General features: G+C 30.6%; 2 protein-coding genes across 7 annotated transcripts; both read left to right on the top strand.

Annotated features, from left to right (window-relative positions):
- The first annotated feature begins 1,155 nt into the window (after window positions 1–1,155).
- On the top strand, window positions 1,156–11,457 carry LOC113865243 (transcriptional corepressor LEUNIG). Of its 6 annotated transcripts, none has more exons than XM_027499667.1 (19): window positions 1,187–1,214; window positions 1,289–1,423; window positions 1,762–1,859; window positions 2,029–2,138; window positions 3,074–3,451; window positions 3,549–3,637; window positions 4,099–4,177; window positions 4,261–4,336; window positions 4,547–4,596; window positions 5,037–5,351; window positions 5,515–5,718; window positions 6,495–6,740; window positions 6,854–6,971; window positions 7,693–7,802; window positions 7,982–8,131; window positions 8,840–8,995; window positions 9,557–9,673; window positions 10,592–10,798; window positions 11,021–11,446. In XM_027499667.1, exons 2-19 carry the CDS (start codon window positions 1,392–1,394, stop codon window positions 11,162–11,164), a joined length of 2,679 nt encoding a protein of 892 aa, XP_027355468.1. In that variant the 5' UTR covers window positions 1,187–1,214; window positions 1,289–1,391; the 3' UTR covers window positions 11,165–11,446. The 6 variants fall into 6 exon arrangements, with proteins under 6 accessions (XP_027355467.1, XP_027355471.1, XP_027355468.1 ...); XM_027499669.1 differs by having other exon boundaries at window positions 1,202–1,423; window positions 6,827–6,971; window positions 7,982–7,992; window positions 8,065–8,131; window positions 11,021–11,373; XM_027499666.1 differs by having other exon boundaries at window positions 1,156–1,423; window positions 6,827–6,971; window positions 11,021–11,457.
- Window positions 11,458–18,939: 7,482 nt separating this feature from the next.
- On the top strand, window positions 18,940–21,531 carry LOC113866350 (probable 2-oxoglutarate-dependent dioxygenase AOP1). The gene is made up of 3 exons (XM_027501229.1): window positions 18,940–19,310; window positions 20,717–21,047; window positions 21,289–21,531. The coding sequence occupies exons 1-3, from the start codon at window positions 18,940–18,942 to the stop codon at window positions 21,529–21,531; spliced, it is 945 nt and encodes a 314-aa protein (XP_027357030.1).
- The last annotated feature ends 1,562 nt before the right edge of the window (window positions 21,532–23,093 follow it).

Genomic DNA, 23,093 nt, shown 5'->3' with positions numbered 1-23,093 from the left:
ATTTTGGTGGATTCTTGAAATTTGAGGTGCATGAGTCCATGTTTTATGCTATGGACTAAGAATGTTTTGATTCATTTCATTTTCAAAAGCAATTCAAAGTCCCTCTTTTATTTGGGATGGGAGAAAGCACCCTCCCAAGTTGTCATAGATTCTTCCTGTCGCTGTTTAATTTTTAATCTTTTTTAATAGATTAAAAATATGATACTTTTTAAACAACATTGTATTTTATTACTAATTTAACATTGTCCAACACATGTATTTATTGTGATAAAAAAATCATCCAAATTTTACCAAAGATATGGTAGAATTAGTTATTTTATCCTATTTAGATTTATTGTTCGATAAAGACACAGATAAACTTATCGTATTAACAGGTTTGTCTAGCATAGAACACTAATTGATAAAAAGTACAGACATTATCAAAATCAAATGCTTTATTTGATAATGTTACAAATCTTTCTCTCCATCTCCTGTGGCTGGAACTGTACAAGAGACGAGAATAGTTAATTTAGTTACATTGTTATATATTTTTTATAGAATGCACAAAGTAATAACAATTTTTATTTTAAATAATGTAATTTTGTATAGATAATCAAATTTAATAATTTTTATTTTATACATTAAGTGTATACCTTAAAAAGTTAAAATATATACAATTTTAACATTACAAATAATCTTTCATTTATGATACAATATTTTTCTTTGAAATTTAATTAGAATGCATTGTTATTTAATTAGCATTTATAATATTAACAGAAGTTATTACTTTTATAACAATTCATATAAAAGTTATAATTGCCATATATTATATATTTTTAACTTTACCAATGCATTAAAATTAAATTTTTCATATATTTTTATTTTTTACTCCTTAATTTATACATCTAATCATATAAGTAATTTTCCAACATTTTTATCCATATTTCAAACTCATATATGATCATTTGAGAAAATGATAAAATTAATTATTTTATCCTATTTAAAGTTATCATTTGATAAAGTAACAGGACAAGACAACTTATCACGTTAACATAATCGATAATAATGCTAACTAAGATACTTTGTTGTCGACGATAATTACGGATTAAAATTAAAAACATTATAATCTTATCTGAAACGAGGACTTAAATTTAGTTAAGTGGTTGATAAATAAATATACATTTCATAAAATCAATAGGGTGTTCTGTTGATTTGTTGGATTTTCTTCTTCTCTGGTAATACCTCTTTTGCCTCCTCCTCTATCTCTCCACTGTATCTTTTCCATTCTTGTCCTATCCTTCTGACGCAGTTGTAGCCAGAAATTTCAACTCTTTCTTTCACTACTGCTACTTGGTTCCACAACACCCACCTCATTCCTCTATATAGTTTTCTACTATTGGTTCCTCTCAAGCATGTCTCAAACTAACTGGGAAGCTGATAAGATGTAAGTGTTTTTTTTTAACATTTGCAACATGGGTTTTGGGGTTCATGCTCAATTGTTTCGCTTTCCTTTGTTGATTTGGGGTCTGGGTTTTTCTGATGAACTAAACATGTTTATGGTATTTTTTGTGTTTTAAATGTTCCAAATTTTGTTGCTGGGTATCTTAGGGTTTGTAGTTTTCTTGGTTTTGTTGGAAGTTACTATTTTTTGGCTGCTGAACTTCAGTTTTTATGTAGCAGTTCACTGGATTTTGTGGGGTGTTTTGTGATGTAGTCAATGTAAAGTTGCAATCTTTGTCTTTCCCTGTTCACTGGGGTGATGTAACCTGCTATTGATTTCAGGTTAGATGTTTACATCCATGATTATCTAGTCAAGAGGAATTTGAAAACTTCTGCTCAGGCTTTTCAGGATGAAGGCAAAGTATCCTCGGACCCTGTTGGTGAGATGTCTGAAAACTGTACTCTTTATCAAAGAAAAAGCTTGGTTTAAGGGTGACATTTTTCCGTTTTTCTACTTTCATATTGGTTCTTTCCCATTTTATTTAATGACTTGGTTGCTTTTGTGTGTGCGTGTGCGCGCGCGGGTGTGATGGCAATGTGGGGTTGCAGCTATTGATGCTCCTGGAGGTTTTCTGTTCGAGTGGTGGTCGGTTTTCTGGGACATATTTATTGCAAGGACTAATGAGAAGCACTCAGAGGTTGCTGCGTCATATATTGAGGTTGGTTGGAAAAAAATTCATAGATTTCACATTATGCAACCTTCTATCATGCTAAATTTGAGTAGGATGAGGGTGCTTGAAACTCAGCAAAGAAAAAGTAATCTTGCCACATATTCACTTTTTTGAATTGCATGTGATTGGCAGTTGAAAAAATTGCACTATGCCTTTACATGTATTCCATAAGGAAGTTTATGGATTTCATTGGTTTCAACTTTTAATTTGGCCAGTCACCTGCTCTGGTTAGTTGTTCCTTGCTTTCTGTACACCGTTTAATATAAGGAAACCAGATTTGGTTTGGCTGGTTGTTCCTATTGATTTGAGTTTCTCGAGCAAACCTAATTTCTCTATAGCATTAAGGAAAGTTGTGATTCTTTACTATCATTTTTAGTTAAATAATATTGTGGAAAATCTTTATTATTTAGTTCCAGGTTGATATCACTAGCAATATGATTTGATACTTCATTGTGTCATTTGAGCCTGTGATTATTTGTGTACTTAATGACCCCTCTATGTCCATGAGCTCAACCTGTGATAAATTCACTTGCCTGGTTTGATTAATTACATTTCTATGATTTGTGCTGAGAGCTTACATTTCCTTTTCCTCTCTGGGCTCATGTTTCATGAATTTGTGATCTGTCCATGTCTCTCTTTTGTTGGAGGTGTGGGGCCTTTGCATGCTAGTTTAGTGCCAAACAGGAAAATTGGTCCCAACTGGACTGCTTTGGCTGCTTTATTGAACTGCAGAAATTACAGAGTGACAAGAACTCAATCATTTCAATTTGAGCATCTACTATAGGTTTCTATAGCTAATATCTCCATTAGGTTGCAATACTGGTATACTAGATTGTACAATTCTTCATACGAGATTCTCAGTTAAGAAAAAATAAGTCAGGTCCCCTGCTTTAAGTTTATAGTTTGTGAAATTCTATCTGCAGACACAATTAATAAAGGCAAGGGAGCAACAGCAACAACAGCAGCAGCCACAACCACCGCAGTCACAACATCAACAACAGCAGCAGCAACAGCACATGCAAATGCAGCAGCTCCTGAGAGCACAGCAACAACAGCAACAGCAACAGCAACAGCAACAGCAACAACAACAACAGCAGCAACAACAGCAACAGCCACAACCACAGCAACAGCAGCCACCACCACAACAACAGCAAAGTAGGGATAGGGCTCATCTTTTGAATGGTAGTGCAAATGGGTTAGTTGGAAACTCCGGAACTGCAAATGCACTAGCAACAAAGATGTATGAGGAAAGGTTAAAACTTTCCCTTCAGAGGGATTCTTTGGATGATGCAGCAATGAAGGTTAGGGGAAGTTCTGGCTATCTAATCTGATTATAAGATAAAATGCTGGTTTTATGATGCATATCTTCATTGCTTTCTTTTGGTATATTATATACAGCAAAGATTTGGTGAGAACATGGGTCAACTCTTGGACCCAAATCATGCATCAATGTTGAAGTCAGCTGCAGCTACTGGCCAGCCTTCAGGGTATTGTTTTCATAACTTCACTTTATTGCTTATTGATTTAAGTGTATGTTTGGTTCAGTTTATTTCTATGAAATAATTGCTTACTTTTGTTAACTTTTGATGGAGTTTTTAAAATATATGCTATTATTTTCACAGAAACAATTGTTACCAAACATGCACTAAATCTTTCTGGAGACAGAACGCAGTTTGTACCTGATCAATACATAATTTCAGATCAAGAATAGCTAATTTAAATTGGATTTGAAATTCTATAAGTTAAAGCTTACTTGTTTATGAGAAATAAAAAGATCATCTTTTTATTTTCTAGTCTTCTCTGTACAGTATGCTCCTGCCTCTGAAGAATCAATGATCATGCCCTCCCTATTAAGAAAACAGTTATTTGGTGTTCAATTCTCATAGTGTCCCACATTCTCTATATTTATGGGTGTTGACTTTGCCGGCATCAAATTTCTTGATTTCAGGCAAGTTTTGCATAATGCTGGTGGTGGGATGTCTCCACAAGTCCAAGCTCGTAGTCAGCAATTACCAGGGTCTACTCTGGTACACCGTTGTTTTTAGAGTGACCTCATTAATTTCTATATTTCTTATCAGATGTTTTTCCCTGACTTGCCACTTGGAATCAGGATATAAAGAGTGAGATTAATCCTGTGTTAAATCCCAGAGCTGGAGGTCCTGAAGGATCATTGATAGCAATGCCTGGTATTTCCCATGATTTTTTCCTTCTGTATCTGATTTGTGTTATTTTGAAACTGTTTTGCTGCAAGTTAATAGAACTTGATTATTTTTCTTTTGTAATTTATGGGGTTGGATGAGGATATTTTAGGATGCAGTTTTTTTTTTTTAATGTTTTTATTACTATTATTCTTTCTTGTACGTAAATGGAGTAAACAAGATATTATCTTGTGTCAGGACCGAATCAAGGTGGCAACAATTTGACTTTGAAAGGGTGGCCACTCACAGTGAGTAATCTTTTTATTATATAGTTATTTTAGTTAATGTCATTTCTTCTGGTGGATGTATATATTGTCTTCTTAAATGTGAATCAAATCATATTTTCTTCAAAATTGTGTACTTAGTACTGTAGTCATTGCATAGTGAGATATGGATGTAGTCCTCTTTCTCTCTCTCTCTCTCTGTGTGTGTGTATGTGTGTATGTACACATAGCTTATGAACCTATGACTTCTATCTTAAACCATATTCGACTCTAACTACTTGAGCCATGCCCAAGTGGCAGAAGAGGCCCTCCTTTTCTTGTATGTTTTAACCTAAGTAAACCTCTGTCTTCTCCTAGAAATGGTGCCCACTTCTCTGAAGTCTCAGTTGTATTACTGAGTTTTTTGTCACCTAAATATCTTTAATTATTGAAACATAGCAATTCATTTTTTTATCCGTTTTTAGGGTTTGGAGCAACTACGCTCTGGTCTACTTCAGCAACAAAAACCTTTCATGCAGGCTCCTCAGCCTTTTCATCAACTCCAAATGTTGACACCACAGCATCAGCAACAGCTCATGCTAGCGCAACAAAATTTGGCATCACCGTCTGCCAGCGAAGAAAGTAGAAGACTAAGAATGCTATTGAATAATAGTAGGGGTATTGGTCTAAATAAGGATGGTCTTTCAAATCCTGTTGGTGATGTGGTATCAAATGTTGGATCCCCTCTTCAAGGTGGTGGTCCTCCTTTTCCTCGTGGAGACACAGATATGCTAATGAAGGTTTTAGTTATTTTAATTTTCTTTCTATTTTTCAGAATGGTTCTTGTATAATTCACTAAACTTTTATATATATATATATATATATATATATATATTTTTTATTTTTTTTTTATGTTTACCAAAAGTTTCATGAATTGTATCTTATGAAATATTGTATGTGTAGTTGAAACTGGCTCAGTTGCAGCAGCAACATCAACAACAGCCAAGTACCAATGCACAGCAGCAGCAACTTCAACAGCATGCTCTTTCAAATCAGCAATCTCAGACTTCAAATCATAGCATGCATCAGCAAGATAAAGCAGGGGGAGGTGGTGCCAGTGTCACTGTGGATGGTAGCATGTCAAACTCATTTAGAGGAAATGATCAGGTTTGTCCTTTTATAGCTGTTGATACCACACAAATGTTCAAGCAATACATTGTTTCTTGGATCCTAATTCCTTATGGAATCATTGGGCAATATATTTCTTCTGACTTGTAGAAGAATATATAATTATTGACCCACATAGCCAGCAAATTTCTCATGTACACAATTAGTTTATTTTGTTAAATATATTAAAATATGCATATATCTTTATGCAAATTGTAAGATAGATCTGACATCTAGTTGCTTGATTAAAAATCTCATCTACCTTTCCCTTTGCTATGTCTATTTTGTTTAATTTTGCTGTTATGTTTTTACAATTTTGGACTGCAAGTCTGCAACATATATTTCTTTTAATGATTGTGACTTATGACTTTTGAGAAATTATACATTGTGAATTTATTTCCTTGTTCATTTCTTCACTGGTTTTGAATTCAAGTATTGCAGCATATAGTCTCTGTAATCTCAAGCTTTCCAGAACTGACTAGTTGGAAATGGAATTTACTTCTTTCTTTTTTTCAAGTCTCCTGAAAAGATATATTATGACCCATTTGCAGAAAAATTATAAAAGGAAAGGCCATTTCTTATTAGCAATGTGGAAATCACAGCTTCAACTACTAGTTTGTTTACATCTTTGCCACAAGATTTTTGACAATTATTTTTTTCTATATAAATTACATGATTTGAAATTTCTATCCCTGGAGTTGACAGACATCTGATTTTAATACCGTATGAAGAGTATGGAATAGGTTCCTAATATGGTTTTCTGGATGCACTTTAAGGTTTCAAAAAACCAGATCGGGAGAAAGAGAAAGCAGCCTGGATCCTCTTCAGGTCCTGCCAATAGTACAGGAACAGCAAATACAACAGGGCCATCACCAAGTTCAGCACCCTCAACTCCCTCAACTCATACGCCTGGAGATGTGATATCAATGCCTGCCTTGCCTCATAGTGGTAGTTCTTCAAAGCCTCCAATGATGTTTGGTGCTGATGGCACTGGAACCCTTACATCACCTTCAAACCAGTTGGTGAGTGGCTTTTCTGTGTGGTTGAATTGATGGAAGGAATTATAAAGTTCCTTGCCTGTAGACTCATTGCCATTCCATTTTGGCAGTGGGATGATAAGGATCTTGAATTGCAGGCTGATGTGGATCGCTTTGTGGAGGATGGATCTCTAGATGACAATGTCGAGTCTTTTTTATCCCATGATGATACAGACCCTAGAGATACGGTTGGCCGTTGTATGGATGTAAGCAAAGGTGCAGTAAACACGATTTTATCTTGATCATAAAATATTCTGGCATCATCCTTGCAAAAGAGTTTCTCAAAGTGTATGTCTAATTTTCCCTCACTCCAATGTGAAAGTTTGAATTCTTTTCTGTTAATAGATTAATAGATAACTCATTACGTTATGGCAAAATACAATGAAGTGCACATTTTAAACAATTAAAAATGATTTAATACTTGTTTTGTATCTTTCTTCTTCTTGCCTCAAATATTCTTTACAATATTTATGATGAGCATGTTCAATTCCTCCTTTCTTTTTTTTTTTTTTTTTTTTTATGTTTTGACAAATAAATGTTGTTGGTTATGGCCGTGTTTGGGTATACTTTTCGAGAATTCCTCATAGGAGAAAAAATAAGTAAAAAAAAAATCCCTCGTAAATTAGAAATAACTTATACTTCTCTATTCTTTTAGAAATTCTGATAAGCTCTCTCATTTAGTTTCTCTAAAATTGACAAGATAAGTTGTTTTTAACTTACTAGAGAAGTTTTATTTATTTTTTATAATATTTTTTTCCTTCTATAAGGATTTCTCTACAAATTCATCCAAACAGGGACTATATACAATTTAGAAGGGGTGTGCTTCACTTTTGTTTATATGTGGATCTGCATGGTTGCTCTTTAACTTATTGACTTGCATAGCAAGGCAATTACTTAGAATTCAGACATTAAGGGCATGTGTTTGTTTTATTTTCAGGATTCACATTTTCTGATGAAAATTCTGTGCGTGCAAGCACAAGCAAAGTTGTCTGTTGCCATTTCTCATCTGATGGGAAATTACTTGCAAGTGGTGGCCATGACAAAAAGGTTAGTCGGAGCATTAGTCTTGATAATAATATTTATTTAGTACTTTCTGTGTTCAACCAACTTCCTGAAATAAGCATTGAACTTGTTAGAAAACAAAATCAAGAACTTTTTCTTTTCCTTCTATTCTGTTTAGCTATGTCATAATATGGTCTTCTCCTTCTGATTGTTTTGTAATGCAGGTTGTTTTATGGTATGCCGATTCTCTAAAACAAAAAGCTACGCTTGAAGAACATTCATCTTTAATCACTGATGTCCGTTTCAGTCCAAGCATGCCTCGTCTTGCAACATCCTCATTTGACAAAACTGTTAGGGTTTGGGATGTTGACAATGTAAGTAGATTTCTTTCCCTTTTTATTTCAATAGTTTGAAGTAACTTGACCTTGCACATCACAAATGCTAATATCTCCCATGACTTATGGGTGGCAGAGCAGGAAGTTACAGAGTTGTGTAGATGGCCATCTTTCACTGAAAATATGTACAGAGTGACAAAGATCATAAAATTTATTAATGTGGTTGTTTTTTACTATTCTGTATTGCAATAGACATATGGTGAGTTGCAATGAAAAAGTTAATCATTAAAAGACGGTTTTTATACAGAAAGGTTATATTTATTCTTTCGTGATGAAGATAATTAGTGTGGTGCAATAGTGCTTATAAAACTTAAGGAATCCACATTGCTGGTAATATTTAGCGTGTCTTGCAGATACATGTTTATAAAGATTGTATTGTATTCAGTATGTGTGTTGAATTCTACCATGAATTCTAATGTTCTAAATGTCTTATTTTTAAGCACATGTGGTCTGTGCTTAATTTTTTTCACTGCTAGATTAATGTCTCAGCTATGGAGCTTACAAGGCTCGGAAAAAGTTTCCCTGTTGCTGTATTTTGACATGAACATTAGGACTTTTTTATTTGCTGGGATGTTGCTATTGATTGTAATCTTGGATAGTTTACTTTCCTTTGTCTAGAAGTTGATAAATTGTGTGTTTTTTTCTAGTTTGCATTCTGATTTAACTGAATATATAATTACTATGCAGCCTGGGTATTCACTTCGCACCTTTACGGGGCATTCTTCAACTGTTATGTCTCTAGATTTTCATCCAAATGAAGAAGACCTTATCTGCTCTTGTGATGGCAATAGCGAGATACGGTATTGGAGCATAAAAAATGGTAGTTGTGCTAGAACTGCCAAGGTAAAATGTCAATAATTATTATCATATTTTACGTTTAGTTCTCAAACCAAGACTGATAGACCCCAAGAAAAAAGTTTAGATGAGAAGGAATAAAGGGGACAAAACAGGGAATTAAAGAAATTGTTACAGAATAGGTTCGTTTGTACCAGTCTACTTAAAAGTTTGTTAGTATTACAGACAAGTATAAATAGAAAAGAGGGAGGAGAGTGGGAGGCTGTAATCTCAACGAAAAAGTAGAGTGGGAGTTAACAGGCCACTCAAAGAGCCTGAAGTTGAGTTGTTTTCATTATTCTTAGCTTCTCATAGATCTGGGTATCATCCTTATCTTGGGTCAATCAACAGAAACCAAATCAATAAAGATTCAGAGTCCTTTTGGTACCAGTTCTATTAAAGACCCACATAGTGGGATTGACCCTTCGCTGGATAGTGCATAATATATGTTTTATAGCACTAGGCTGCCCCCTTTTAAAAGAAAAATTGAAAAATCTATTTTGTAGATTGTGCATTAAGTGATGATGCATTCATTTCAGCCTGCTAACTGACAATTTTCTTGTTGATTAGGGTTGCACCACCCAGTTGAGATTTCAACCTCGTCTAGGGAGGTACCTTGCTGCAGCTGCAGAAAACATTGTGTCTATATTTGATGTGGAGACACAAACATGCCGATATTCATTGAAGGTTGGTTTTCATAATTATATTTGTTAGTTTCTTCTTGGAGGTATAAAATCAATTCTTTCAATAAGAGGCTTGCAATTTTGCTGAAGTCAGAGTCACTGTTATGCAACTTATATCTTCTCTGGTTATCATCGGAGATTCAAAGGTAAAGTTAAAATATGAATTGAATGATAGATAACCTAGGACAAGATGGCCAAAAGATGACGCACATACTTGTAAAATTTGCAATGTGATCGATCACGTCTCTGTTTGAGTCAGTTTCTGTGTTCAATAATTTTGCAATTTTATTCAATGTTTTATTTTGTATTTATTTGGGCATATACATAATTATGTAGAGACATGAATTTTAATAGTCGGGCACGTGATAGCTAGCCATTTGGTTATAATTTATTATTTTTGTGACAATCTCAATGCTATATGTGTTAACCATATGATCTGGCAGGCTGGCGCAAGTGTCTATTATTACCATATATTAGTCAGTATTTTTCCATCCTGACAGTGACATCCTGACAGAATATGATTGTGGAAATAAAGTTTTTCGCTCATTTGAGAGCACGAGTTTCTTGCATGTGAAAAAATGCTGATTATGGAGCTATTGGGTAGTTGATGAGTCTAGCCAAGATATTTTTATAATGTTGTAACCTGCAAGTGATGATTACATTTGCTCCAAAGCAAACTGCCAATTTATCTGTCTTTGTTGGAGGGAAGTTAAGGAAGGAAACATCAATTATAATTGTTCTAAGAATCAAATCCCTCGACAGTAATGTATTTATATATCATAAAAAATAACCACTTTGCAGTGTTATGTTCATTGTCTTGTTGATTTCAGCAATAATTTTACATTTGCTCATTTGGTAATTGATTTTACTGTCTCAAGAATAACACCAATTTTCTTTATTGAAATGTTGTATATTGTTGTAGGGACACACAAAGACAGTAAATTGTGTGTGTTGGGACCCTTCTGGGGAGTTGCTGGCATCTGTGAGTGAGGACTCTGTCAGGGTTTGGTCTCTTAGATCAGGAAGTGAAGGAGAATCTATTCATGAACTTAGCTGTAGTGGCAATAAGTTTCATGCATGTGTTTTCCACCCAACATACCCTTCATTGCTGGTCATTGGATGTTACCAGGCAAGTCTACATTTTTTAATTATTCTTTTCATTTCATTCCCTTAAAATTTTGGCGAAAATTAAATTTACTTTGATATAAATAAAGAAATTTGATCCTAATTGTTACGATGTGGCTACTTATGGGGCCATGACCTAGTTGTATTTTGTCTTGGTTGAATGGTGAGTACATTTGATTCTTACTGTTGTAGTTTTGACCTCTTATGCTTAGTAAATGTTGTGTAGTCATTGGAACTCTGGAACACGTCCGAGAACAAGACAATGACTCTGTCTGCTCATGATGGTCTTATTACTGCTTTGGCTGTTTCAACTGTAAATGGTTTGGTTGCTTCTGCCAGTCATGACAAGTTCATCAAACTTTGGAGATGAGTAACTTCAGCTGCTTGTGTCTCCAAATGACTATAATGGCAATATAAATAGGTCTTTATCAATGTTGATCACAGGTTTGTAGTTTATTTCCCTTTTTTGCTTCTTGATCGACCCACCTCCATCTTTTTCCCTTTGGTGTATTTTATTTTATATGTATCTTTAGCTACTAACCTATGTAATGTAACATTCACTTCCTGTTGTCATATCTTCCATTTAAAATATTTACTTGGATATTTCTGCTTTTGTATCATGGACTGGTTTTAATATTTTGTGCGTTTATTTTTCCCAATGTTGGTAGAGAATTGGTGATCCAGTTAGCAAAATCATTAACTTTGTATTATTATTTTGTTAACATTCATGTTTAGGTTAATTTTAAGTATCTAAACTTAAGTTTTTATTGACAAAATATTTATTAGATTTAAAACATAAAACTATAATAAATATTCTTATTTTAATAAAAAATTATTTTTAAATTGTTTAAAATTAGTTCTAACACTGGTCTGTGTTAAGTAACTAAAATTTGTGAGTTATATAATATAAAGAAATATTTATTTCAAAGTGGTAAGCAGGGTTGAAGTTAAAAAATTGTATCATTACTTGCTTACATCGCTGCCTATTATTATTTTTTCTATTCCGACGTACAGTTAGATGATGGTAGATATAGATTAGTTAGATGAATAGTGAGTAGTAGAAACAAACAAGTAATTAATAATTTTCTTGTATTATTAAATTAATTTTTAACTGATTAATTTAAAAGATATTATATAATTATTTTAAGATTTAATTAAATATTTTATTATATTAAAAAGTAAAAAATTATGAAAATTGCAAAATTAAGTTTATAAATAAACATATCTTAATCGCAAATTGAAACTGCACACTAGGTTCCACAGTCCATACAACCAACCATAACCAACAGTGAAGGATGATCACGAATTTTATATTTATTGAATATTGGTAAATAACATTCGTAATGGGTATGATAAATATTAATTAGATGAATTTAAATACTTTTTAAATTTTATAGATTTGGATATGGGTACTGTAAAACTGCATACTTGTATTATGATGTGTAATTTGGTAGCTTATGATACTGTGCTTGAATGGTATTTTTTTAAATAAACATTTTTATTTTATTCTACAATGATATTCATATTTATTAATTTGTAAAAATAATGTTACGGAAGAGTTTATTTGAATTAACAAACTGTGATAAATGAAAATCAAAGTTATTAACTATGTAAGTACGAATGCAAATAATTTTTAAAGTGCGAGTACGTGAATGAATATTATACTACCTAAGTCAAACCTTATTCAAATGTCTACTAACAACGAGATTAAACTCTAAACTCATTCTACAAATCATTTAAATAAAGGACTAACTTGCATTCTCACAAAATGATAGCTTTAACATGTACTAAAAAATGTAAAATAACGTGTCAATTAATATTAATACTTTGAACTCATTTGTCTTTGGGCTGGCAATAAAAATTGACATGTAGTGATTTTTATTTTTATTATTTTTACGTTTTATAGAAAAGTCTATTGCAACACCTCATAAATTTTCCAGAACTCATTGGAATGTGTATTCAACTCTTCATACGAAATTAGAGTCTCAATCATAAACCTTCTTCTTCGTCTTCTTCTTGAGTTTTAAAAAGTAAATAAACAAGATAAAATTCATTTATATAAATCAATTTAATTTTCATTTTGTTGTTCCAAACATTCCTTGCCTGAATTTTTGTATTTTATAATTTGTTACTCTACCAAGCAATATAGAGGTTAAAAATGAAAAATTATTTCTTCTTACTCTTCTAAGGATTTGTTTGTTTGTTCTTTTTTACACCAGAAGCGTTTTGTTATATATTAAAAGTTGTCTAAAGTTTTTATGTTAATAAAAAAAAGTATTTTTTTAAAAAAGCTTTAGAAACAACTCCGTACAAAATTTCTAAGGGAATTATAATCTTGGATCTCGTTTTCTCCCATTTATCTATAATCTCAGTCAATCTTCATGAAGCACACGTGATAGAATTTTAATCTTTTGTTAATTAAAAAATATTACCACATAATTAAGCGAAACTATATGAACACATGCAGTGTGCACTGATGGAAGGAGAAGTTACTATAATTAAGACACCCAAATTTCACGTTTTTGTGGATAATAATGTAATTGAAGGGATAACAACACTCCCCAAAACACTTGAACAACTGTTATATGGGGCTGTCGGTTTCAGATACAAGTCATCACCAACCTTGTTAGTGTCAACATTTTCAACCCACCATGACCCTTCAAATATAAAATTAATTTACAGTAAAATATTATAATTTTTTATAATGATTGGATGTAAATTTAACGCCAGAAATTTCTACTGCATAGGCTGAACCGGTGGAGATCCAAGTCCCTGTTTATTTCAAGATTAGACGATTTTAAGAATTAATTAGTGGCCAAGTTTCAACAACATTTGACACTGAATATGCTAAACAATTCAAAGTTATTATTCTATCTACTCTCCCAATTGGTATTATGGAATTTTGGAATATATGTATCCAATTCTTGTCATATAGTTAGTTTCTTTCTGCCATCCTACACAACACTATATCAGTAAGAGCTTCTTCATCAACCTCACCCTACAGGAAGATGCTATACCTTTCTAAAGCCGACCTTCTGAATTATGTACAGAAAGTGATGACAGCTACTAAAGAATGTGATGTATAACCTCTGGTCCCCCACATATTAGGACCATTCAACTTGCTACAACCTCTTACCCATTTATCATATTAATCAAACAACAATTATATATGTTAATGGGCTTGATATAAAAGTATCTTTTTCATGTTTTTACTATCACATGATACTGTTTGTTATTATTTTTAGTTTAAATATGTTTTTAAACCCTCAAAGTATGTTAAATTAACCACGTCATCATTTAATAATTGAAAACTAAAACTAAAGTTTTTGGGAAATGTAAGAATTAAAATAAAAAAATATTTTATAAAAACTAAAATGAAGTGTGTGACAAACACTGTGCATGTATTCTCTATCAAACTACAACTAATGAAAGATAAAGAGACATAATTCTCAAAACAAAGTGCATGTGGTTCTGTTATTTTGGAACACCCAGGGAAATGAAAGCCAATGTTGTGACCTCCCGAAGGACAAGGCCTAAAATAACAAACAAATGCTTAAATCGTGTTACATGTTCAACCTTTTGTCCTTCTTGCAACCAGACAGCTAGTGCATCAACGTCTGTTTTTTTCCTTCTATTTCTCTATCCTCTTCTAACTTAGTAATTGTCTTGTTGGGACAACCGAAGGCGAAGAAATTAAGCATTCACTTCAATCAAAGTGGAAAGAGATAGAGAAGGTAAAGACTAAACAAAGACAAATCAATTGAAATATTCTGCATTTCCAAATGTGACACCAATTTAATTTGCAGTTTTGTACAATCTTCCTTTTATCTACATAAAAGAACACGGTACTTGATTTTTCATATATTCGGATTCTAAGTGTTTATGTTTGGACAACAATACAATGACAAAAGAGCCTTTCCTCAATCAAAAAAGAAACAGATAGAGAGAAGAAAATAAAATAGAAATAAAGCGAAGTTATATGGAAATAATTTCAGATTAGGCACTGTTCTTCCATAATAGCTAGCGGAAAGGAATTATAATACATTTAATCTCCATGCATGTCAATGTCTCGAGAGTCAAAATGTTTCAGATAAATATAATTTTATTCTCCCATTGATTACGACTTGTCAACAACTGAATGTAGTGATATGTACTAAACTGACATTGTTGTTGGATCAGCAGCAAACTAATTAATTGTGTCAATAACCCTCCAAAGGGATCTACATTTTAATACTCTTCTAGCATGTGACTTTGCCGACTTGTTTTGGAGTCCCACGTCCAATATTAACTACTACAAAACAAGGTCACATAACTTTATTATCTTCAAATTTGTAATTATAACATCTAAACAAAATTGTAGTTATAATTATTATATTTTAATTACCAAGAATTAATAGTTGATGAAAGACAAACGAGCATGCAGCTAGTAATGATTATTGCTCGATCTCAACATAGTTAAGGACAAAAATATCTAATTACCGTTAATCCTAACAACAAAACCAAAGGGAGTACGAGAAACGAATGATTTGTAACTAAATGTCTCTTAATCTTGTACAAATAGTGTTTCCACCATGCACTAAGCCTTTTGCTTTGTTAAGGTCAAAGCATCTCACCAATGCTAGTCACTTCCATTGGAGCTGAAGTGTCTTGATTCTGCATAATTTGTGTATGTGTGTTCGTTATGGTTAAGAGCTTTATTCCCTCACTTTCCCATGGCTGGCAGCTCCTCCTGTTCACTTTGAGAGTTCCAGAAAATAAATCAGAAAAAATTTAAATTAACAATTAAAAATTATCAAAGTATCACATTTTTAGAAGGTTGAAGTAAAATTATTACAAAAAACATATAATAAATTATCAAAAAATGGAGAAGAGATTTTAAAAAGTGCTTTTGGAAAATTTATAGAAATTTAATTACCTAAGGACTGATTTGACTTATACAAGAAGTGGTACCAAATCCTCATATTTTTAATTACATATATAGATTCGTATCATAAGTTGATATTCATTTTGAAATGATGGATCCTCAAGATATTTGGCATAATAGGCATGGGCACTGTACATATTGGCAAAGCTCTAATTTCGCATGTCATTACAAATTTATTTTTTCAATAACTTGCAAAGTTTTATTAAAAGTTAATGTGAATTGTCGATGTCAATAAATACTGTGTAATGTTGACTATATTATCGTTGATACATTATCATTAAATTAAACTAACATCAAATTACATAATACTTTTGAGTGATATAATCGTTGATATAATCAAAGTTATTAAAGAAAGAGTTAAATCATGATGTGGAAAAGACTTAACAGTGCAGTAATTATAACAAACTCGTGATTCGTTATATATGTATATGTAATGCATGGTATATGTAATATATCTATTTTATATTTTTCCAAAATATATTTGTGCATAATTTTTCAAAATCAATATTTTCAATTTCTCACCGCATGATTTAAAAAAAATAAAAAAAATAAATATGTATAAAATAAATATTGTTTTTGTTTCACGTGTACATATCTTTATAATCGTGTTTAAAGCACAGTCGCGAGTAAAAATGATAAAATTGTAGATTTTTTTTCTCTAATTATGTGTTTTTAAATATTAATTAACTTTTAGTCATATAGTTACATTCTAGTTTAAAAAATCTTTAGTATCATCATTATTATTAATTATGTTTTAATACTTTACCCTAATAAAATACTACCAATAAGAATTGACAGTTGGAAAATAGGATAATTAGAATGAAATAATACGTTAGTTTATCATGCGAACTTTTGAAAGCATAATTTTTTATCCATATATAGTAAATGCCCATCCAATGTCCTATTTTGATTAATATTTGTTATAATTAGTTTAGAGGCAAATGAAAAAATATTTTTAAAAATTTACGTTATCTATGTATGATTGGGGTATAATTAATGATACAAATACTATAAAAAGATTATCCTTTACGCCTTGAACTAACTTTTATTTTTTACTAGTATAATTTTTTTATCAAATATTAAATTATTAGTATAAAATTTTAAATTTGTACTAACAATACGGTATATTATATAAATAAATATTATTATTAATAGAAAATTTAAATTTAATAATTTCATTTTTATTAAAAAATCTATACTAGCAAAAATTATTTTAATATTTTCTTTCAATTCACATAAATTTATTTATAGCAATTATTGTGCATTATTTTATTTTTAAAAAATTAAAAATAAAATTTTAATTTATAGAAATTATTGTAATTTTCTAATTTTTAATTTAATGATTTAGTTTGAAATATTTAAGAAAGCTGGTAAACATTTTATGAAAATGATCTATGACTTTCATAATTTTTATTATTTTAATAAATTTTATAATCAAATTTATATCATAATTTTTATATATAAAAAAGTCATTAAATAAGCGTTTATGTTTAAGTATTTACATTTTTAATACTCCTAAATCACATCAAACTTAAATTTATATTGTTTTATTAAATTTTTATTATAATTCTTTTAATTTTACTAAAAAAATTTATTATTTTGAATTTATAATAATTTAAAATAATTATGAAAAATTATTCATTAAATAATTCTATTAATAAACGATATGTCGGTGCGTTGTCGAGTTGTTAGTAAATATCTTTCAAATCGCTAATGCTTGTCTGTTAAAATGAAAAGGAATTTATTTTCCTAAATAAAGTTTCACAATAATTCTTGTGAAAGACAAAAACCAAAGAGGAAGAGTTTTTTTAAATAAAATATTCTTATTGATTTCGGATTAGTCGAAGTTCAGTACATGAATGGAAAAAAATAAAAAAAATCATTTTAAACAATGTTATTTGCTGGTATTGTCCTAAAAACAATAGTAGAAAGGTTTATAATAAAATAAATTATGATTAATTTATTTGTAATTCAAACGTATTTAATAATATTGAAAAAATAAAATATATTGTATTAAATGAATAACGTTTTAAAGAATTATGAAATTAAATAATGTTCATTTAAAATAAAGAAAAATATTATTTATTCTTCCAAAACCCTACTTTCAAGCACATATATATGCAGTTCCAACACTTTGATACCCTATAATTTGAGTGTGTGTCTGAAGAAATTCATAACGAGAATGGTGAAATGCATATGTAATATTCAAAGACAAATTGACTTCAACTTGCTCATATCTGGTGTAAGCTGTACATTGACAATGAGCACACACACAACACATTGCTAACTGAAAAAGGAGAAACTACAAATGTGCAACACTCCTTATATTCTTTAAAGTAACCATCTTAAGCAAGCAAAGCACCTTGCTATATACAATACCAACGTTTGTTATACATTACTTTCACCATCTTTTTATATCACTTTCATATTATATGTATATATATTACATAACTCATTATTTTACAATCGGATCTACATAAACAAAAATGAAACTTGTGAACATGAAATAAATATGAAAAATCCTTTAACTTATTCCTTTTAAAGTAAAAGTGTTTTGGACTATCAAATTGATTTTTTTCTAATTTGAGTTGTTATCCTATTATTTTTCTTTGATTTTTTTTATAACCACTTTAATTCTTTATAAAGCTCAACTTGATGAAATTGTAATTTTTTTCCTCAAAACTTGAATTTATCACTAAATTAAACTCTTGTTTTTACCACTCTAATCGTATTTAATAATTAATGTGATAATATTTTAAATTTTTGAAAGACTAATTTAGTAATGAAATTTTAAAAATTAATGATAATAATTTAAGATTTTAATAAATTAATTCAATGATATCAAAATATTTAAAAGAGCTATTTGATTACATCATTTTCAACTTTGAAAGACCAATCGTTATTTTTCTTAATAAAATATCCTTATATATAAATTTAAGTAAAACTGGAAATGTTGTCGACCAATTAAACACACGTTTAAACGTAGCTTTGACATTTATATGATGGGGCCGGGGCTGCATTCCAATGTTACTTTCCATAATATAAGGCTTTCTTTCTGTCTTCATATCAAAATTTTTATTTATTTATATTTTCCTTCTTTTCCGCAGCTAGCTATAGCCATTGTATGACCAACTCGCTATATATAGCGAAACCTTGTATAAGAACAATCCACAGCTAGAGACAGAGCAAAAGATAGATAGAGAGAAGAAGAGGGTAGGGAAATGGAAAGTGAGAGTGAGATGCTGATCCCATGTTTTGATTTTCGCAAAGCATTAGAAGAAGGGAGTGAGGAGTGGAAAACAATGAGCAAGAACGTGAGAGAAGCGTGTGAGAATCATGGTTGCTTTCTCTTCATGTTTGATGAGATCCCAAAGGGTCTACGTGAACAAATGTTCATGGGAATGAGAGCATTGTTTGATCTACCCGAAGAAACCAAGAAAAAGCACACGAGTCCAAAACCTTATAGGAGCTACAATGGCAAGAACCCCATCATTCCTCTTTGTGAAAGCTTTGGTATTGATGATGCTCCTCTACCAGCTATGGCTGAAGCCTTCACTAACCTCATGTGGCCTCAAGGAAACCCATCTTTCAGGTACTTAATTCTTTTTATTGTCATTTAATTACTTTTTAATAGCATGCGCATATCATGAGATCTCCTTTTAATTGGTTTCATTTAATAATATACATGTACAACATTTTAGTAGACCTGTAACTAGTAAGAGTCAATTCAAATAAACACTCAAAAGTCAAAACACTTGGATGCAACCATGGTCTTTTTATTATTATTATTCTTTTAATTACTTTCTTATGTTGCTGTTACTACATGCTTATTACTGGATTGGCCATGGTATTTTTGCTTTATTTTGGCTTAAAATCCTGGATTTGAATTACAATATAGAAGCCACAAAACCGTTCATTAATACCTGCTGATATCATATTTATTAGATGATTGATTATTTCCATTCTACTCTGAGGATAAATTAGTTGTTACACTTTTTTTTTTCATTTAGTTGACGTCGTGATTATTTGCTATGTACTGATTATTGACTATATCTTATAATATATATCAATAATTCATTAAAATATAACTAACAGCTTATGAATATTTAATAATTCGTTAAGGTATATACTGAAAAGAAAAAAAAATATCGATCTAGCAAACAGAAAAACTAGAGTACATATAAATTTCCCTAGTGCAAGAAATATTTAAAATATTTTTATTGATTAGTTATTTAAAATGTATTGTTGTCGGGTTTTCATAATATAATATGTCATATAATAATGAATATAATTAGTAAACAATGAATATTTTATAATTTGTATGAACTTCCACTCATTTCATTGGGTTGAGAAAATGCAAGTCATCTACTTTCTTTAAACTCACAAATTTTCCTGTCTTAAAATAGAACACTATCTTTTTCTCTAAAAAATCTGTTATTAAAAAAAAAATTCAGGATCTATTTGTTTTGGCGGTGTTTGAATGTGACACACTTCGCCAAATTCTATCAACGGCCCCTTGTTTTTGCATGAATTACAGATCAATAAAAGCATTTTGTCTTTGACAAAACTACATTTCTTTTTCACAAGCGTTAAACCAATCAGGCTCTTAATATGTCTTTTTCGTCGATAATTCGGTGAAAAGAAAATTAATGAGTCAATTTCGTCACGTAAGAAAGAGTAACGAATTCTTCTTTTCCGGAAGTTGTTAGAATTAATTTAAAAAAGACAACATCAATACCAGTGAATTGCTATAGAAGCAATTTCGTTATTAAATATGATGTTTTTATGGGCTGTCAAATATTGATTGTTATTTATCTAGGAAATTATGGTTAATTAGTTTTTAATCAGTTTTATTAAGTTTTTCCTTTAAATATGTTCGTTGAATTGGAATGAATTTCAATAAGTATGGTAAAGAGGTGGTTACTATATTAACTACATACATTTTTGTTTTTGAATATATTATTTTCTTTGCTGATGGGATGGGACAATGACATGCAGCGAGACACTGAAGTCTATGAGCTCAAAGATGCTAGAACTAAGCTTCCTCATCCTGAAAATGATTGTGGAGGGTTATGGCCTTCCCCGGCATTACAATTTGGATGTTGGAAACATGAAGGGCTCTAGTGATTCACGGTTGATCAAGTACCAAGTTCCTAAAAGCAACAATGACTCCAAGAATGCCCTGTTGCCTCACACTGACAAAAGTGCTTTAACCATTCTATTCCAAAATGACGTCCAGGGTTTGCAAGTGCTATCCAAAACAGGCAAATGGGTTGGATTAGAGGTACCCCAAGATGGCTTTGTGGTCATTATTGGTGATATACTTAAGGTGTGTATAAAATAAGAGCTTTATTATGTTCCACTACTTATCTTCTTAACATTTTTTTTTTAAATTATTGTCTTAGAAATATGAAAATATTTAATAATTAAAAAGATTTGTAGACAAAGATTAGAACAATATTGAGTTATATATTCAGAGAGTAATAGTTAGTGGTTACTTAACTATAATGAATTGAAGTTGTTATATAATATTAATTAAATAGTTACAATTGTGTTGCATGAATGAATAGGCATGGAGCAATGGGAGGCTTCATGCAGCCACACACAGAGTGGTGATGAGTGGAGAGAAAGAGAGGTACTCGTTTGGGTTTTTTGCAATGCCAAAGGAAGAGGTGAATATTGAGGTGCCCATTGAGTTGGTAGACGACAAAACTCATCCTCTCCGTTATCGTCCATTTAATTATGGAGAGTACTTCCATTACTTTGTTTCAACTCTCAAAGAAAACGCACTTGAAGTGTTTGCTGGGCTTTGAAATTGAAAAGTGTTTTATATAATATATATGCATAGGAGCAAGGCAAAATATACTAGGGGTCGCTATAAGACTCTATTTGTCTTTTGTGTAATGGAGAATAATTAGACCAACTTTTGCATTAAGATCTATTGCAAAATACAAAGACTTTTCATATTTATTATGCTTATTTGTGTCCCTCTCATTATTAGTTGTATATAAATATATTATTATCATCAGTATTTTCAAGATCATTATTATTATTATTTCTTTAACTTTCGTGGGATTTAAATTGATCATTTGGTTTTTTTTTTTTTTTTTGCATGTAAGAATCTATTGAAAATGGAAGAAAGAACTTACAATGAACAGGGATTTTTCTACACTATTTTAATAAGAAAATGCATTCATATTTTGTATTAGGGTCAATGTTTGAGGATGAAGTATGAATTTGCAAAAAAATAATGTTTATAAATGACACGAAGAAATGGGTTATTGATTTGTCCTTGGTGCTTGTTATGATTACCTTCACTTCAATCTACTGACAGCACGTACAGATTCTGCTCACTATTCCATTTGTTTTGTCCAAAATTTCTTTTTCTTTGATATATATGGTGCTTGTTCAGTATATATATATATAATAAAATAATTCATGAAGTTCAAATTTTAATTATTAATTTTGTATTTAATGATTAGTATTTTATATATACTTTATCATATAAAGTCGTGTACCCCACACAGTAGAAGAGTCAAATTCACCTATCCAAAAAGTTAAGGATATCCTAGAAATCATCATAAATGATACAGCTATTTTGAGATTCCAACCTTTTTCAAGCCTAAAGCAAAACAACATAATTCTCTCCAAGAATAGAAGAGTTTAGGAAGAAGTAAGCATGGATTCCAGCTTTTCCATCCTTAGTCTTTTTTTTTTTTTTTAATGAAAATAGTACTTTATGATTTATTGATATTATTATTTAAGTTAAAGTTTGTTATTTATTACCCCTTTAGATATATATAGTTTCTAAATCTGTTTTTTCTCTTCTACAAAACTTGAGTAAACCCCATTCTAGTGCTTAAAATTGTTATCGTTTTAGTTCTTGATTATTAAAGTTCTTATTTTAGTTTTTTTGGGTGTAAAATAACAATTAAAAATGAAATAAAAATAAGTAAAATAAATTATTATTTAAAATTAAAGACTGAAGTAAGAATTTTGTAAAATTAAAGATTAAAATGAACCAATATCTTATAATTTCAGAGGTTAATTAAAATTTATTCTGAAAATATTGTCAAAACCAAATATGCTTAATTTATATTTTTATGATAGTCGATTTTATATCACTAATTCATTTCTTAAGCACAAAATAATGTCTTTGTCGGAATTTGACAAATTATGAATTTGATTAAAAGTGAAAATACAGTAATAATCAAAATGCCAACACAACAAGTATTAGACAATTGAATTAGTTTGGGTGCTACAATTCCGACATTAACCTTAAAATGGGAACACTATTTCATACGACAGCAATATTATTCGTGTTTGTAGAATACTATTGTTTTTTTCGTCAACTGCTTATATAACTAATATTTTT

The sequence above is a fragment of the Abrus precatorius genome, unplaced genomic scaffold (assembly GCF_003935025.1).
Source record: "Abrus precatorius isolate BTA unplaced genomic scaffold, Abrus_2018 Scaffold4, whole genome shotgun sequence".
Taxonomy (NCBI): domain Eukaryota; kingdom Viridiplantae; phylum Streptophyta; class Magnoliopsida; order Fabales; family Fabaceae; genus Abrus; species Abrus precatorius.
This window is presented reverse-complemented; position numbering and strand designations above follow the sequence as displayed.

Coding starts and splice junctions, on each gene's coding strand:
- LOC113865243 (XM_027499666.1), top strand. CDS start 1,392: ATGTCTCAAACTAACTGGGAAGCTGATAAGAT. Junction 5,352..5,514: donor ACACAGATATGCTAATGAAG/GTTTTAGTTATT, acceptor TTGTATGTGTAG/TTGAAACTGGCTCAGTTGCA. Junction 6,972..7,692: donor TTGTATGGATGTAAGCAAAG/GTGCAGTAAACA, acceptor TTTTATTTTCAG/GATTCACATTTTCTGATGAA.
- LOC113866350 (XM_027501229.1), top strand. CDS start 18,940: ATGGAAAGTGAGAGTGAGATGCTGATCCCATGTTTTGATTTTCGCAAA. Junction 19,311..20,716: donor CAAGGAAACCCATCTTTCAG/GTACTTAATTCT, acceptor AATGACATGCAG/CGAGACACTGAAGTCTATGA. Junction 21,048..21,288: donor TTATTGGTGATATACTTAAG/GTGTGTATAAAA, acceptor ATGAATGAATAG/GCATGGAGCAATGGGAGGCT.